This window comes from Hetaerina americana, unplaced genomic scaffold, assembly GCF_022747635.1.
Source record: "Hetaerina americana unplaced genomic scaffold, ioHetAmer1.1.p SCAF_6, whole genome shotgun sequence".
Classification (NCBI taxonomy): domain Eukaryota; kingdom Metazoa; phylum Arthropoda; class Insecta; order Odonata; family Calopterygidae; genus Hetaerina; species Hetaerina americana.
The window spans coordinates 22,426,937-22,443,765 of record NW_027287205.1 but is presented as its reverse complement, the minus strand read 5'-3'; the positions used below and the strand labels follow the sequence as shown (position 1 = coordinate 22,443,765).

Here is a 16,829-nt window from a genome sequence, read left to right as displayed (position 1 = left end):
GTGGCAGTGAAATTATCTTAACATGTTCATCCTTCAAACAACCAAAAATCTGGAAGTGATTTTAAAATGTAAAATTATTGCTGAAGATAGCTGATGTGTGAGACAAAACAATCTTATTTAAAAATTTGAAATACTTTACATTATTTCTAAATAACTGGAGAATATGTTCCAGCATTTTAAAAATGCTTATTATCGTCAATCATGAGTTGAGTGATTCCTTAATCTAAGACTATATATTAAAAAATCACCTCAATAATGTTTTTCAGCAAAATAAATAAATTATTAAGATTACAATAATTGCAGTAATGGTTTCGTCTGATTACATTTCTCATTAAACACATTATCAAATCAATGTACATGTTCTCTAATAGGCATTGCAACTATAGAACTACATATGTAGCTTATTGCTTTATCACAATTTAAGTATGACTTGCAAATCTTATTAATTCAAGCACTCAGTATTAGCACCGAATGGTAGAAATTTCAAATTCAAAAACATTATTACTGAAAACAGTATAGATTTGTAAAATCAGAACTTGGAGATTTCAAATATGTATTGGGTAACTTTTATAAACTATGCCAGAAACTTTTAGAAAGACTGATAATGCCAACTCTTACAAACCTGTAACTACTGAGTGTATCCCAGGAGAAAAGTGAGATCTGGCCATAAGTAGCATATCTTACAACTTTCTTCAAATACCAATGATAATTGTTCACACTCCATAACTGAATATATCCTGATAGGTTTTCAGATCCCTTCATACTCTCACAATGGACAGCCAGCAATGTTGAATCCGCATTCCATGACAAATCCTTCACCTGAAAGGCAATTTAGCATGTATAGTAAATAGCATCTCAATCTAAAACAAATCACAGCACGAAATGTTTAACAAATTTTCAGTTGAACAAGAATATGCCTCACTTTATTTTCTATTTAAAAACATCTTTATTTTTCCATTTTTCGACAAAATCATTGGCTTGACATGACAAGTTTTGCTTAAAAGTAAGAAAGTGCAACTGTACAATAATATTAATATTTATATGCCACCAATCGTGAGTGGACTACACAACGGCACTCAAAACTTCTTCAGAAGAACAACTAATTATTATGTAGAAGATGATGAAAGCCCACTGAGATGTTCTATCCTACATGAAATGCCTATTACCAACTCAAAGAATGAACTTAGTCTTTCAATTAAGCGGTGGACTGTTACATCAGTGCTAGTCATGCATCACCATGACGCCCACCAAGACAATAACTGAAGCCCCTCCTCTCCCTTTCTGTAACAACCTCCTCTCACTATAGCCCAAGTTGACCCATTCTTAGCACTGCACCCAACTAAAAGTAGAGGTCACTTATAGAATGGATGCCCTTAACCTCTATCCATACAGGACAAAAGAACTCCCCATTGCACTGAACACTGCACAGAAATACAGTGAAGATGTAGGGATAGAGTTGTCCAACCATCCACATGATAAGGGGAAGATTTAAAGGAGACAAGGAAGACAAAAATTAATGATGGCAACATCATTAGTCATCTCAATGATGTAGAGATATACCTGTATGGATAGCTCAGTATTTTCCAGTATAAATGGCAGGAGGTGAAGCTATTGAAGGAAAGGCATACCAACAAATACTGATAGACACTCGAATACCTCTGGAAGATGCATTTAGTGATCACCAGAATTATGTTTGTCATTCCAATACTGCATACCTTAGGTGGCACCAAGTGCAACGTTTTGATGAAACTTTTATGCGGTTCTTCCTGATATGATAATTATGTTAGCTAAGTTTCTTACTTAGCAGAAAAGACAAATTTAATTCACTCTAATCAGAGATTTTGTGGGCAGTTAACATTACCAGTCATTTGCAAAAACCAAAACTAGAAAGAAATACTCAAGAAACAAACACAGCTTTACATGGTAGTCAATCATTAATTATGAACTTGCAAAAGGATACTGTAACAGTTATTTTGGTTTCCTGTTCACATTTAAATGTTTCAGAATTAACTCCTAATTTACAAGCCCAAAAGTAACTTTTTAAAATTGGGCCTGTTCTCCATGATTATTGTTGAAAACTGATCCCAATTCTTAGAGGAGATAACCTTAATTCAATTGGTCAAGCTATGGTTGCCCAGTCAGTAAGGGGTTACAATCATTGCTGAGTGCAATAGAAAATCAGTGTGATAGGTATAAGATGAGGTCATAAACATAAGGTTATGATGTTTTTAGAAGTGGGAGGCTAACTTACACAAAATAGGATGTCATAAACTAGAGTAGGTGGAACATTTAACCTATCTTGGAAGTGTTCAATACGAAAATGGTCAAAGTAGTAGGAACAAAAGAAGAAAAGATGAATTTCACAAAGATGCTTTCCTGTGGAGAAGGAAATTTCTAACGGAAACATTATGTGCATATTAGTACATCAATAAATTCTTAGAGAAAACTTTTATGAGGAGCATGGTTTTGGTCAGTTTTGAAACATTGTCAATAAAGCAAGAGGATAGGCATAGATTGAAGGCTTTGGAGATGTTGAGAGGGAGAGAAGGGGTGGAATGGATGGAGGGGGAAATAAATGAAGAGATGCTAGGCATCCTGAGGGAGAAGAGAGAATTTTTGCCAGAGATTCCAAGCAGAAGCAATACATGGAAACAGAACATTTTGATTGGCCATAGGATTCTGAAAACTGTGATGGATGGGGCAATGTTGGGTATGTGAGGAATGGATAGGAAAGGGATGGAAAGTTCAACAAAATTAAGGGAGGGATAAATTTACACAAAATTGAAGAAGGGTTTATTTTAATGTTGGGTCTAAGGCAGTGTTTTGCAAGGGAGGCAAGTATATGTACCTTTTTCAGTCTGTGTCCATCCTTAGCCTACCTAAAATGGTAGACTACCTAATTGGTAATTATATAATTATAAAATTAACATATTATTCTAAAAGGCAAACCTTCAGTCATTGGGAAGAGACTTAGCACTACATTAAACTGGAAGAATGTACACAGAAAACAATGCTTCTCACCAGAACTTCATTTGGTCCAAAAGGAAGATTGAATTCACCATGACGTAAGCCATTCTTCTCAAAAAAAACAACCATATACTTATTTGGAAGTCTCTGGACAGATGCAATTAATGCTCCAGATGGCTTCCAGCTAACTGGAGGTTCCAAGCCATCAACATCTTCACTAGTGCACTGCAGGCTACCCTCGCGATTAAATATCCGTAGCTGACGACATCCTATAAAAGAAAAATAGGCAGATAAATAGGTTTGCAAGATAGAGCAGATAGCTTCAAATAATTTAATGTTGGCACACATTAATTACAGAGTGTATGTACATCTCAAGCCATTTCCCTATTCACAAAGAAGAGAACAACTGCTAAGTTGAAACAAGCCAAAACAAGCCTGCATCACACTAAATAACCTAAAAGAATGGCTATATTCTAAACAATAATTAATTCAACAATCGAGCAAAGTTTCCAACTGGAGTTATATATTACATGCAAAATGAAAATTAAAATGGAATATAATAACAAAAGGGCACTTTTCAGGACCTAACACAGTGGAACTTTGCTTAGCGAGCACCTCGCATACCAAGTATTTCCCATTACCAGCAAAAATGTAGGGTCCTGAAAATGACTCACTTAACAAGCAACTTTTCACATAATGAGTGATAAGGAGAGAAGAATTCCTACATTGATTGCTTGCCTGCTACTTAAGTTTGTGTTTAGCGTTCGTTCTGCTGGCCTTAATAACACATTTTTCCAAACTTGTGCCCAGGCTAATTATTAGTGATTCTTCGGTGCAAAGCTCAATATTTTGTGCGAAGTTTAATATTTTGTGCAAGGTTTTAAAAAAACCCCAAAGAACCATCCATAAGGAGAAAACCACAAAATAATACAAATAACAGCAGAAATGAAAAGTTAAGTCGCTAGGAAATTAGGAACAAGGTATGATGGTAGCTGATCTAGTACACACATCAATCAGTCGACATCAACAATTTGCATTTCCTCCAAGAACACGGACAAGGCTAAGGAGATAGATGCTCCAAAGAGAGTGACAAGAATATCTATTCCACGGGCACATATTCTTAACTTAAATATTATGTTGAAAGATTGCTTCTCATATGGATACAGTAAAAGCAATTGCAATGCAACACTAATAACAAGAATATGATTTGTAAGAAGGGGAAAAAGATTTTCGCCAATCTTGTTAGAAGATGTCAGGATCATCAATGGCTGAGGAAGAATTTAAGAGGAGCTATACGTGGTTCAAGAAGTTTACAAGAAGAACCATCATCCACGGCATTGTGAGGCATGGTGAAGCAGCAAGCTCTGACTCATAGGCAGCTGAGAACTTCATCAGTGACTTCAAAGAAGCTTGTAGATTCTGAGTTAAATCGGCCCGTAATGGTTTGTAATTGTGACAAGATGGATCTCTTCTGGTAGAATATTCCCAAACAAACCTATATTTGTACACATATGAGTACAAGAGAAAGCATTGCCCAGCTACGAGGGTCATCCGGAAAGTAGTACCCGTTCGTGAAATAAAGACACAAAAGTAAATATTAACAAACATAAAAAATTTTATTTGAAAGAGGATACTTTAAACTACTTCTCAACATAATCTCCAAGCAAATTAAGGCATTTGTCATAACGTGTGACAAGTTTCTGTATTCCTGCTGCATAGTCCTTCGCCGCCAGCTCATTGAGATACAGGGTCACTCCTTCTTTAAGTTCTTCATCGCTGTCAAATCTTTTTCCTGCCAAAAAGTCTTTAAGCTTTGTAAAAAGATGAAAATCTGAAGGGGCCAAGTCCGGGCTATACGGTGGATGGTCGAAAGTTTCCCATTTGAATTGCTGCAAAAGTTTTTGTGTTATCCCAGCTGCATGAGGCCTGGCATTGTCATGAACGAGAATGACACCAGTAGACAATAGACCTCGCCGCCGATTTTGTATTGCCCGCCGTAATTTCTTTAATGTTTCACAATACGCATTGGCATTAATAGTGTCTCCACGGGCCATAAAATCAATAAGCAATACACCTCGTCGATCCCAGAAAATGGTTGCCATGAGTTTCCTGGTGGACAGAACTGTCTTGAATTTTTTTGGTTTGTTTGGTGAATGAGCATGATGCCACTCCATTGACTGTCGTTTACTCTCAGGTGATGCATAACAAACCCATGTTTCGTCACCAGTAATTATGCGAGTCAAGAAAGAGTCTCCTTCATCAGAATAACGTCCCAAAAACGTCAGTGCTGCAGCCATACGCTTGGTTTTGTGCTCATCTGTAAGCTTGCGAGGGACCCATCTTGCACAAATTTTTGCATAATGCAGATGGTGTTTAACAATTTCATGAACAATTGTTCGAGAAACATTGGGAAAATGCTCACAGATGTCATCAATTGTGACGCGCCGATCGTTCCTCACGAATTCGTCAACTGAGCTCACCAGTTGGTCTGTAATGACAGACGGTCTCCCCGAACGCTCATCGTCGTGTGTGTTCCCCCTCCCCATGTTGAAGTTGCGACACCACCGCCGAACAGACGACTCGTCCATTACATTGTCTCCATACACCTCCTTTAATTGGCGATGAATATCACATGGGCGAACGTTTCTTGCATTGAGGAATTTAATCACTGCCCTCACTTCACAACTGGCGGCGTTCTCAATTTTTTTAAACATTGTAAACAATCACAGAAACAACACAGGCAATGCTAGCGTCACGCAACTTGGCTCAGAGAAGGCAGACAAGCCACTGAAGCTATCTGACCTCGTCCAGCGGCTACTCGCGTCGTCAGCACTTCATGCGGCACGAACGGGTACTACTTTCCGGATGACCCTCGTACAACCCAATGAAAGGCCATCTTACGCTGTGCATATTCAAGCAATGAATTGAAAATTAAACCCTTGCTTGTTTATAATTCAGAAAGTCAACCAGTCTTCAAGAAGTGTTAAGTCCAAAATAGCAGGCTCAGTGGAGATCATGGGGAACTGTTGTGTCATACCATGAATACGAGGCATCGCACAACTAAGGAAGTGGCGATGCATGCCAGAAATTAATTTAATGATGCTTCTGAGTTGCATTTTTATAAAAATGTGAAGCATCGGCAAAAACAAATGATTCTCGACAGAGAAATGCTCTCACATACATCAGCATCACAACATCAAGCAAATGTCAAGCCTCTTATTTCTACAAATTTGAATTTGAGGACAAAACAAGAAGTAGTAAGAATTGTTCACTTCCAATAAGATTATCTGCCATAACAGAAACCAAAAGAATTTTAAATAAAAATAATGGGAAGGCAAGGGTAAAATAAATACCTTCAATTAGGCTGTAAAAAATGTCAGTCATAACAAAATTACGTACAACCCAGTTCAGATAATAAACATTCCTAAGCAATATTTAAGTTGACTTACTTGAGTGCGAGTTCACCATAGAGATGACCAGAAGCTCACCATCACCTCTCCAGGAAATTCTGGGACTACAGTCATCCCAATCAAACACTGGCTGAGAGGTCTTGTGCTCAATTTTTGCAGCAGCCTTTCCCTCAGAGCCATGGAATTGAGTTTCTTTTTTCCCCCAGCCAACATTGATGAACTGAACTGAAATGACAATAAATTTAGCCATTCTATATAGCAAAACAGTCTTGCGCAATTAAAATACCCAGCAAATTAACACATATCAGCCAAATATGAATCTTGTTTTTCATTAAGGGTCTACAAATCAAAAATGATAAAAGTGACCTTTCAACTGAGCCACCAATTAAATTTAAGAGCAAGCCATTAAACACCAAAACAGCGCATAAAAACAATTCAATAGCTCTACCACTGGACCATAGTGACAAGTGATGAAGAGGGTGATTTTAGTCATTAACACATTGCTCTTTTCTTCATTTTATAAATCTTAAGTTAGGCACATATTTGCTTTCTCAATTTAATTATTAGCAGTAGTTTTAGGGGAGGCAACTGACAGCTAAGGTCATTTTGCACCATTTGGGATGGATGGGAAAGGAAGGGTGGAGAGAAATCTGGCGACGGCATTAGCCTACTCTTGCCAAAAGGCACCAAGGGGTCCGCATTTCCGTGGTGTCGTCTATTGTTTGTAGGTGATCTTTCCAACAAGATTGCCCAAAAATGTAATAAAAGAAAGTTTAATACATCATTTCATAATCCGCATACTCCGGGAAAAATACTTCGCCGCAACAAAGGCAAACTGGAAACCCTCTTACAATCCGGCATTTACAAGGTGAAGTGTGATTCCTGTGATAAGTGCTACATAGGCCAGACTGGAAGAAGTTTCAAGACTAGAATAAGAGAACATGAAAGAGGCTGGAGGACTTTAGATGAAACATCACTCCTAGCTAAGCATCTACTACAATCGTCTCACTCATGTAAATTTAATCCTGAGATTCTACACAAAATAAGGGCAAAAGATGATATTTTAGAGCAACTTGAAATTATATAATTAAATTTGAATATTCTTTTAAATGACAATATTTTTATAAACCACCCTTCTCTCCCCAGAATCCCATTTCCAGAGCAAACAGTGAAACTCCCTCTCTCCAACTGACTCCACCATTTGCATATTTTCCCTTTAACCAACCTCAACCCTCTACTCTCAGTAACTGTCGAACAACCCTTCCCTCATAATTTCCTCCTTAAAATCACTTATACCTCATCACTCAACCTGCCTCTATCACTTCCATGTCCTCTTCCTGCTTATCCCTTCTTTATCCTTCCCTCCTGCCTACCACCAGCTACCTGCCACCATCCTCACAAATAATGACCACAAGTGCTTATCTTCCCCAACTCTCCATTTCTTTAGTTCCTCTATTTCTTTGGGTTTTCCATATTCTCCCTCTTACCTTACTCCTCACTCTTTCTTCCCCCCTTCCTCAAACAGGTAGAAGTATGATGTATCACAATTTGAATCTTATCTTGCTCCTGAAGATGGTTCGATAAATGAGCGAGCATTGTACGCTACAAATAAATCTGTGGAAAAATGCAAATTTGTTTTTCTCGTAATAGAGAGGAACATACGATACAAATTAGGATGTACTTGCCTTTTCCTTAGATTTCAAAAAGACATTTTATATCGTGAATTGGCAACATTAATTAATGTTTTTCGGAAAATAGAGGAGTAGAATGGAGGAATAGGAGATTTGTCCGCATCCATGTCTCAAGACTGCTCAGGTGGAAGTGGGGGATGGAGAGTCCTAACTCTAACAACTGTAACGTATTTCTATTAGCAAACTGTTTTCCAACTGACGTGTCCTATACAACGTTCATGCATTCTAAACACTATAAGTACACTGTGCCCCTTGAGCAACACATTGACAAATGGCGAGGTGTTATAAAAATGACACTAAATTCACTCATTTTAATAGCTCACATTAAGAAGTATTAAATTCATCAATCCACACCCATCGACGAATTTTGCCGGACAATTTGCTCCTCGACTCAAAATAAATATAACCATTAGCTCTGGTGTCAAGTCTCTCGTGAGATAAAATGATAAATTAATTTTTAACTCACTCTCTCCTTTGATTTGCTGATGAAGTGGAACTTCAGTGATGGGATCAAATGCGCATGTCATTATGATCAAATTATCCTCCCCGGTTACAATTGCAATGACTTCCTCATCAGGACTCCACGCTGCCGCTCTTACGCCGGTAGAAACAATGCCCGTGCATTGTAACTGTAAAGATTGTTTCGTATGAATGACAGGTTAAAGTTAATAATGCAATAAAAGGAATCAACATCCTTACATCATTGTCAACAGTTGAGTAAAACAGAATGTCGCCATTGATAAATATGAAGCATACTGCCATCGAGGACTCTAAATAATCCATTGAAGTTAATTTAGGAATTTTTTCTTGACTCTCATAGTACTCCACAAGGTTCACTGTAATTGTTTCCTGCAATAAAAATATCATTACGTGCTTTATTTCATGGGGTGCATAACGTCTTTGTGCCCCGCAAAATAGAACATCCACAATCACGCGCAATATTCCATTTGAAAATATTTTCCTGGCATCCCACATTCCGCCACCTCGGATGGTTTACTGTCATTTTGTTCATGGGTAATTCCAATCTGTTACTATCGTCATCATTCACAGAGAAATGTAGTCTCTGAAGTACAACTCAAATTGTAAATACATTCGAACTTTGTTGTATATCCTGTCAACTTTCTGCTATAGTAAAATGTTCTAAATCAAAAGATTTTCACCTTTCTAGATTGCAGAACGAGCTGGGTGAGCAGACCATCGGCATAGAAATATAGTATGCCATTCTTAGTATCAACAGTAAACTTATCAACTTTCCTATCCGAGCCGATTTGGTAGTCGTTGACATTAGCCAGGAGTAAATTTTTCATGGTGATGACGCTGAATGTAACTCATGAAAATATGAACCCATAAATAACAATAAATAGGGACACCTGAAACAATGATTTTCGAAAAATTTAACTAACACCAGCGGCTGTCAGCGCTGGTCAACAGAACGCACATGGGAACTTCAGCCTATCGGACCGGAACTTGCGCAATTCGTCATGCGACGCACGTCGTCTTGTTTTGTTTGGTTGCATTCTCCGTGGCTTGTCCGAAGTGGGCGGGATTATTTTGATAGACTTGTATTGAATTCGATTTATGCATAACAGACGTGAACAATGCATCACCTTCGACACATCATTATAACTTTCTTTGTCGGAATTGTTTTCACAGGTTATTGTTTATAGACCGTGGTCTCTAAACTTCATACATATTTGTCAACCACACCCATCGTTGTTACATGGATTAAAATTACGTTTTAGGTGCCATCGAAGAAGATTGTATAGACTTCCAAGGGAATACAATACCACATGGTCTTCCTTATATACCAGGTCCCAGCGTTTGTGATAAGTGTATATGTTACCATAGTGAATCTTTGTGGTGCATCACCATCTACTGTGACCCTCCATACGTGAGATTTGATTTTATTTATCCACACGGGCACCAAGGTTCCCAATAATAATAACCGTAATAATATTACAGCAAGCTATTTTCAAATCAGCAGCAGTTCTTTTCTTCACAAGCAGCGGCGTCTTAAGTAATAATATGTGATAATAGTTTACAGTTCCAATAGTGTAAGTTGGGAAAAGCACTTCCTTATATACAACACCGTCATAAACCGAGATTAATACAGACGCCTAATTTGGAAGGAAATAATCGTGACACCACGTAATTACTTCCATAGACATTACTTCTGACGCCTCTGTTCACAGCACTGCATGTGTTACGTTCATTATCCCGCGATTTTTTTGCTTGCATGTGATCCCGCTATTATTTAAAAGATCATCTTCAGGCGACATAATTTTTAATTATATTTTTCATTCCACAAAATTCACCCATTTATCTTGCTTATATTTACTTGAGCATGGGATATCAGAAAACTTCATGTCCATACTTTTTGTTCTTACTGGAATTAATTCCGTAATGAAATTACGAACGACCAATTGGTAGCTTGTTCATTCATTGTCGTAAGTTTATTTTGAAACGTCGGATTTGTTGAAATACCTGGGCGAGATATGTAGCTAGTCAACACTTACTTTGATGCGTTCATATGGAATTTTATTATAATTTGGTGAGTTTTTATCATGCATTCACCTATGACTTATTTTCAAAATTGTTTGGCCATTCTGTGGTACACAGGAATAGCTCTCCGAGTGGACTTTACTTCAGAAAATGTGGGTTGGAGATAGGGCACCCAGGGTGTGTTCACAGCTGTTTTTTAATCAATATGCTGTTACATTTAGTCAGATGCATTCCCCTTTGTAAGAACTTGGGAATTGTTATGATTAAGTGCCGACCCTTTATTAATACAGTTGATTTCATTTTTTCATTTCGCCTGAGGCCTTGAGTTGTTAGAAAAGAAATTGAACGAAGTACATCCATTCTTTGTAATGCTACACTGATCATTTGTTTTCCAAAGATGTGAACAGTGACCAACGAATATAAATTTATTTTTTATCTATGGAAAATTAGCGTATTGACTTGTTTGAAAGGGTCAGAACTATTTCATTGACTGCCCAAAATCTTTTTATTGAATAGGAAAAATAGGGACCCAACTACATGTGGGTAACATATGAGGAGCTCAGGGAAATACATCGGCTAAAATACAATTTTTAATGGGATATATGAAAGGGACCAGAAAACGCTCATGCCAACATTCTTGTTTAATTGCCACTGAATTGAGGAGCCTTGGTGGGTAGTGGTTCTAAGGATTTGCATAAAATTTACAGTTCAATCTCCAATTCAACTGGCTATTTTCTTGGGCAGTCCTTAATAAAATGAGCATTTTAGTCATTAATGCTTTTAGATTGATTCATTTTCATGAGGCTTAATTTTTTAAATTCATATGCATTTCGTAATAAAGTGTTAAAGAAATTAGTACAACATAATAAGTTAATTCACCTACTATAACAACTTCAACTCAGTTATAGATTCGTGGTGTGTTGTCAAGGTAGGTATGGATATGCATGTGAGTGGGTACTGGTCATTTTGGCACTCAGATGCAGTCAGTCTCAATTGGCACAACTTCCCTGTTGGTGATGAGAAAGTTTTTAATTTTGCCATTCTGCGCCACCCATAAACGAGAAATCAACCTAGGATGCAGCCAGAATTATATTAATGGTAATTTTAATTATAACTTCACAATATACCAAAGAGGATTCCAATCTTCTCTCTCATCTACTGAAATCATTGTGATAAAGTATGTGAAAATGTAACCCTTACCAGGTGCTTTCATTTACAAAATCAATTGATGTACTCTGTTGCGGTTATCATTTTTTGATTACTGAGTAAGCAGCTTTGATCTCAATTTCAAAAATTAGGGTTTAAGACAAGAAATTTAACTGTTATTATAAATGTAGTCTAACCTGCATCTTCTGTTAATCCTGTCCTTGACATGGATTTGAGTTGAGGCAGAAACTTGACGGCCTCATGTAGCAGGAAATTGCATTTTGCCATAACCATATATCTAAATTGATTTCTCATCAAATGTGTATTCCAATGCCGTCATTAAAACATCAGTAGAGCTTTCATCAACCAAAGTTTGAGGAAACATCTTGGTTTGAAATTAATTTTAGTTTCACTTGCCCAGTATTGAAAGCACTAATATTTTGTGCGATTTCATCATATGATTTCTCATTTTGCAAATAGATTTCTTTTTTACACCATTATTCCAGAGCATTTGTTGTAAACTATGCACCAAGATCAAGCATTTTGGATAAGGATGGGGTTAACTAAAGGGCTTTAAAAGAAGAATCGTTTTGTTAAAAGAAGCTCAATGAAAGACAGGAAGAACTTTAAGATGTGAAGGAAAGCATAATATTTAATAAATTAAGTTAGTGTTGGCAATGAAATGTAGCATTGAGGAATGTGTATCACTGTAGATTGGAGTCTTCCGATGTGAAAACAAGAAAAAAATGTAGAGAAGGAAATAAATAAAAGGTTTGATGACGATAAGGAAGAACTGTTGAAAGCAGAAAAAGTGAATGGTAGAGTATCTGAAGACAGGAAGTGGTATATTTCCTACTCTACGGAAAATGCTCTAACCCCCACTTGTGTTGCCCTTCCTCATAATTTTTTTGCTTGAAATACTTACTGACTAAGTTCATATAGTTATTCATGTGCTGAAGAAAAGTTAGGATGGAGAAGAGAGTGACATGGAATAGGGAGAAAATAATCGGTATTTATGACAGCTTTAAGATGAATGTCCAGTATGAAGAAATATGTATTCTTTTCTTCCTCTTCAGTAGAATAATGGACTTTTTCTTCAAGGCAAGTAGCGATTTATATTTTTTTCAGGCTGAAGGATATCCTATTTTCTCAAATTCCATTCAGTTTATATCATCAGTGAGAGCAATTAATTTCAATCAATGGGTGATTGCAGAAATTGGCAAATGGAAGGAGTGGTCATATCTCATGATGGTGGAATGCAAGCCGTAATACGCAAGGATGAAACCAGTTTGAGGATAGGGGTTCATAAACCAAAGGCAAAACTTTGCTGGCATTTCCCCTCTTGAAATTCCATCCTTTGTTTTAGAATTGTGATTCGAAGGTTGGTAACTACGGACATGGCAAACCACTTTCCATCTGATTTGGTCACGTGAAGTCTATTATACCAGGTCCCCCAAAAACTGAACTGCAATGTCAGGTTTCATTGTCAACGGAGTGAAATTTTGAGGCTAAATTATACCTACTATAACCCACATTGATTAAAACTTATATTAAATTATATAAATTATTTAGATCATAAAATAAATGGTTATGAAAACAATGAAAATTAACTCATAATTCTGAAATAGAATAAAAAATAATTTTACCTAATTAAATTTGTTAATTAGGCAATGCAGAGAAGGAAATATGGTACAGAAAGCAGTGATATGGCATGAAGAAATATTTGGGAAGAAGAAAGTAGGCACATTATAAGAGGTGAAATAATTGTTAGGTATAAAAATAAATGATGGTGTTGATGAATAATAGGTCAGGAAAGTTATTCTTTAGAGATTCAAAAAAATTGGAATTACTGCTTGGAAGAACTTTTTCATCAAGCATTTAGTGCCTCTAGTTGGAGATTTTAGAAGACTGGGTTTGATAGAGGTCTCACCTAAAATTGAGCCTTAAGGAATGTGGGTTTCAAATTTTTAGCATAGGTGAGCCAGTTCCTTTTAGTGTGCCATCATTTTGTTTCCTGCAGAGCTCTAATGATGAGTAAATAAATCACACTGCTTGGATTTTTAGATGGTTTATTGCCATGGTATGACCTAGTATTTGAATATGCAGTCAGCAGTGGAACACCTACTTAGCTACCACTTCTCATCAAGTACATATGAATAGAAAAGTCATCCTGGATAAAGGTCAGCAACTGGATCAAAGTGCCATCTGCTAGGAAATATAAAAGTTTGTTAAAAGACTTTCTTTTTGGTCGTCTTTTCACTACACTCAATACTATTTTGTAATTGAACACGCTTTATTTTTCTGTAAAAGTAAGCTCTTTAGTGATACAGGCTCCACTTTCACAGTATTTTAAATATTACTATTTTTTGATGGATCACAGCACCCAGTGCATACTGTTGAATTGAAATTCAAGATAGGTTTCATAAAAAATTTGTAATTATAAATAGAGAATGCAATATAAACCTTGCCATTAATTAATAATTAAAATATAGTATGCTGACAGCACATTTTTCATTCTTATTTTTGTATTCTAATGCATTGAAAGCAAGAATTCCATGAGAAAATTTGAAACTTTTATCTCCTTGCACTGGTTCACATTATCATAACTGAAACTCGTATTATTGGATTGCAAAAAAAAATTTTGGAAGTTGTTGAAGGGAGTGAGGTAGGGGAGCTCAATATAGAAATCAGAAATGAGTTTCTGGAAAAAAAGATTCTAAATAAGAATTCTAATTTTGTTCAAATTCCAAAGTAAACAGAGCTACAATGCAACAATATCAGAGTGTAAAAATCATTTCCCTTGACCGGAATGTGACATTTAGCAGATGACTCTGTTAAAAGTTACTGTCACAGCATCTCTCACAGTTTCTTAGAATTAGACAGCTACTTTTCATGAAAAACATTAAAATAGACAGGGAGATATTAGACTGTATTATGTTTTGGTACCATTTTAGGAACACTTTTCTTGGGAGTTGATGCTGATTTGCATCATAATTTACGTGAATTATAATGCCTAATTCAAAAGAATACAAATAAGTGAAATATGGAAGCTTTATGTGCAGTTATAGGAAGGAGGATAAGACAGGGTTGTTTGTACATCATCACCTGTGTGTTTCAATGTACATATATTTGGAGGAATTGGTCCAAGGATTCAGGGAAGACTGTAAGTAAGAATTAAAGTAGGCAGGGAACTTCTCAAAATAATTAAATTTACATATGATCCAGCTTTAGTTGGTCAGTAAACCAAGGGATTGCAATCATTACAGAACCCGTTGATGTACGTACGATGAGAATCAATTATAAAAAAGTAAAGGAAATGAGGTTATCATGAAAATGGATGGCTCAGTTAAGTATGAATGTCGAAGGTTGGGTGGAATGGTTAACCTTCCCAATAGTTGTTTAAGATAAAAATGGGCAAATTAATATGGATACAATGTTAGTAAATGGAGCTTATACTAAGGGAAGGAGCTGTTGACTAGGACTTCTAATAAAGATAAGAAAACTGAAAAAGAAAAGTATGAACACTTTGATATGATGATCTAGTTTTTTATACCCCTCAAACTTTGCCTTGTGGCAAGATGATAAGCATATATTGAAAAGTTTTGAGATGCAATGTTGGCAAAGAATGGAAAAATAAAATTATTGAAAATAAAAAGGTAAGGCAATAGACTTTTTGGGAAAGTTTGAAAATTACAGAAAAGTGAATGCAAGGCATATTAAGTGGCAGTGGAAGACTATTACAGAGGGATGAATATAAGATAAGTAAGGAAATAATTAGGTATGTTGGATGGAATGAAAGCAAACAAAAAGTACATGTATGGAGTTACGGAATGGTTTTGTGTGATGAAGGGTGTTATGGCACTGGTGTGTTGATAGGAGTTTAACAGTAGTTAGTCTCTGTGACCTTCATTAACCTATGCAGACCTGTAGGCCACAGTTAATAATAGCATTAGAAATATAAATCACATAAGTTGATCAAATGAATTTACCGGAGAGGGCACTTAATAGATATAGAAGCTTTGTATTTAAGTGGCTATATCCTGCTGAATTCTTTGTTATGACTTTGTATCTTTTCATTCTAGGCATTCAAAAATTGTATGCAACTATTTTATTGGAGTACCTCATTTGTGTTGTGACATATATTAGGTGACTGGGTATGAGAAAAAAAGTTTTATACTTATAGAGTTAGTAGAGCTGACCATTGTTATCACCAGAAAATATTTGTTCAATTTTTTTTTTAAAGTTGTCATTTTTCTTATGTGCATATCATCGTCTTTTAAAATTTATATCACACACTGAGCTGATGTGTATTTTTTTTTCATGAACTAATTGCCCAAGTTTCTTCTTCCCAATCTTGATCTTTCATGTTCTCTTCTAAATCTTTCATATTCTTTTCTTTTCATATTTCATTTATTTTTCTGACTGTATAGTATGTATAACCAAATAGGGCTTTCATGTTCTTCTTCCATCATTATGGGATTCCCATTACTTTCGCAATCATTTTTGAGATTATTAAGTCATCAATATATTTAAATGAAAGATGTTGTTTGGGGCCTGGCATGAAGTTCTTAATGTATATTTTTAATGGTTTTTAATTTGAACCATCCATCCTTTGTTTTTGCTTTATTTAGAATTTTACAAGGAAAAAAAGAGACCAATTTTATCATGAATGTAAATTTGATAATTAAAAGGAGATTTGGGCGCAGGCATCCTCTCTATATGTAGAAGAGGGTTCATGGTGTTATATAAAATTTGATGAAAAGATAATAAAGCAATTCCTCTAGTTTTATATTTCGTTTTTAACTTTTATCCTCAGTCATAGCTATTAGTGAAAATTAAAAACTTAAGGGTAGGTCTCATTCATGAAAGCAAGAATCATACGAGAAGCTATTAGGTTTTATAGTTTATTCTTATCATCAGTGTTGTCTATAGCAGGACATTAATTATGGATGCAAGGCATTTGGGTGCATCCAGAACCCCCAGGATATTACTGTTCCCATATTTGAAGGAAGGAACTTTGCTAATTCCACTAGAAATCTAATTTTTTATGATAATGATTTTGTCGAAAGGTAGCATCATCAGGTGATTGTGTCTAATATGCCTAGTATATGGA

The 16,829-nt window shown here is 36.0% G+C and overlaps 1 protein-coding gene across 1 annotated transcript in view; it reads right to left on the bottom strand.

The window, feature by feature from the left end:
• The window catches only part of Elp1 (elongator complex protein 1), a 50,305-nt gene extending 40,791 nt beyond the window's left edge, over positions 1-9,514 (bottom strand). The window contains exons 1-6 of the mRNA XM_071593847.1: positions 9,229-9,514; positions 8,768-8,917; positions 8,535-8,697; positions 6,417-6,602; positions 3,022-3,236; positions 623-819 (exon numbers count right to left, since the gene is read on the bottom strand). Of these exons, the coding sequence (XP_071449948.1) occupies positions 623-819; positions 3,022-3,236; positions 6,417-6,602; positions 8,535-8,697; positions 8,768-8,917; positions 9,229-9,375 (1,058 nt within the window). The 5' untranslated portion in view covers positions 9,376-9,514. The remainder of the gene's footprint in view (positions 1-622; positions 820-3,021; positions 3,237-6,416; positions 6,603-8,534; positions 8,698-8,767; positions 8,918-9,228) is intronic.
• Between the last annotated feature and the right edge of the window lie 7,315 nt (positions 9,515-16,829).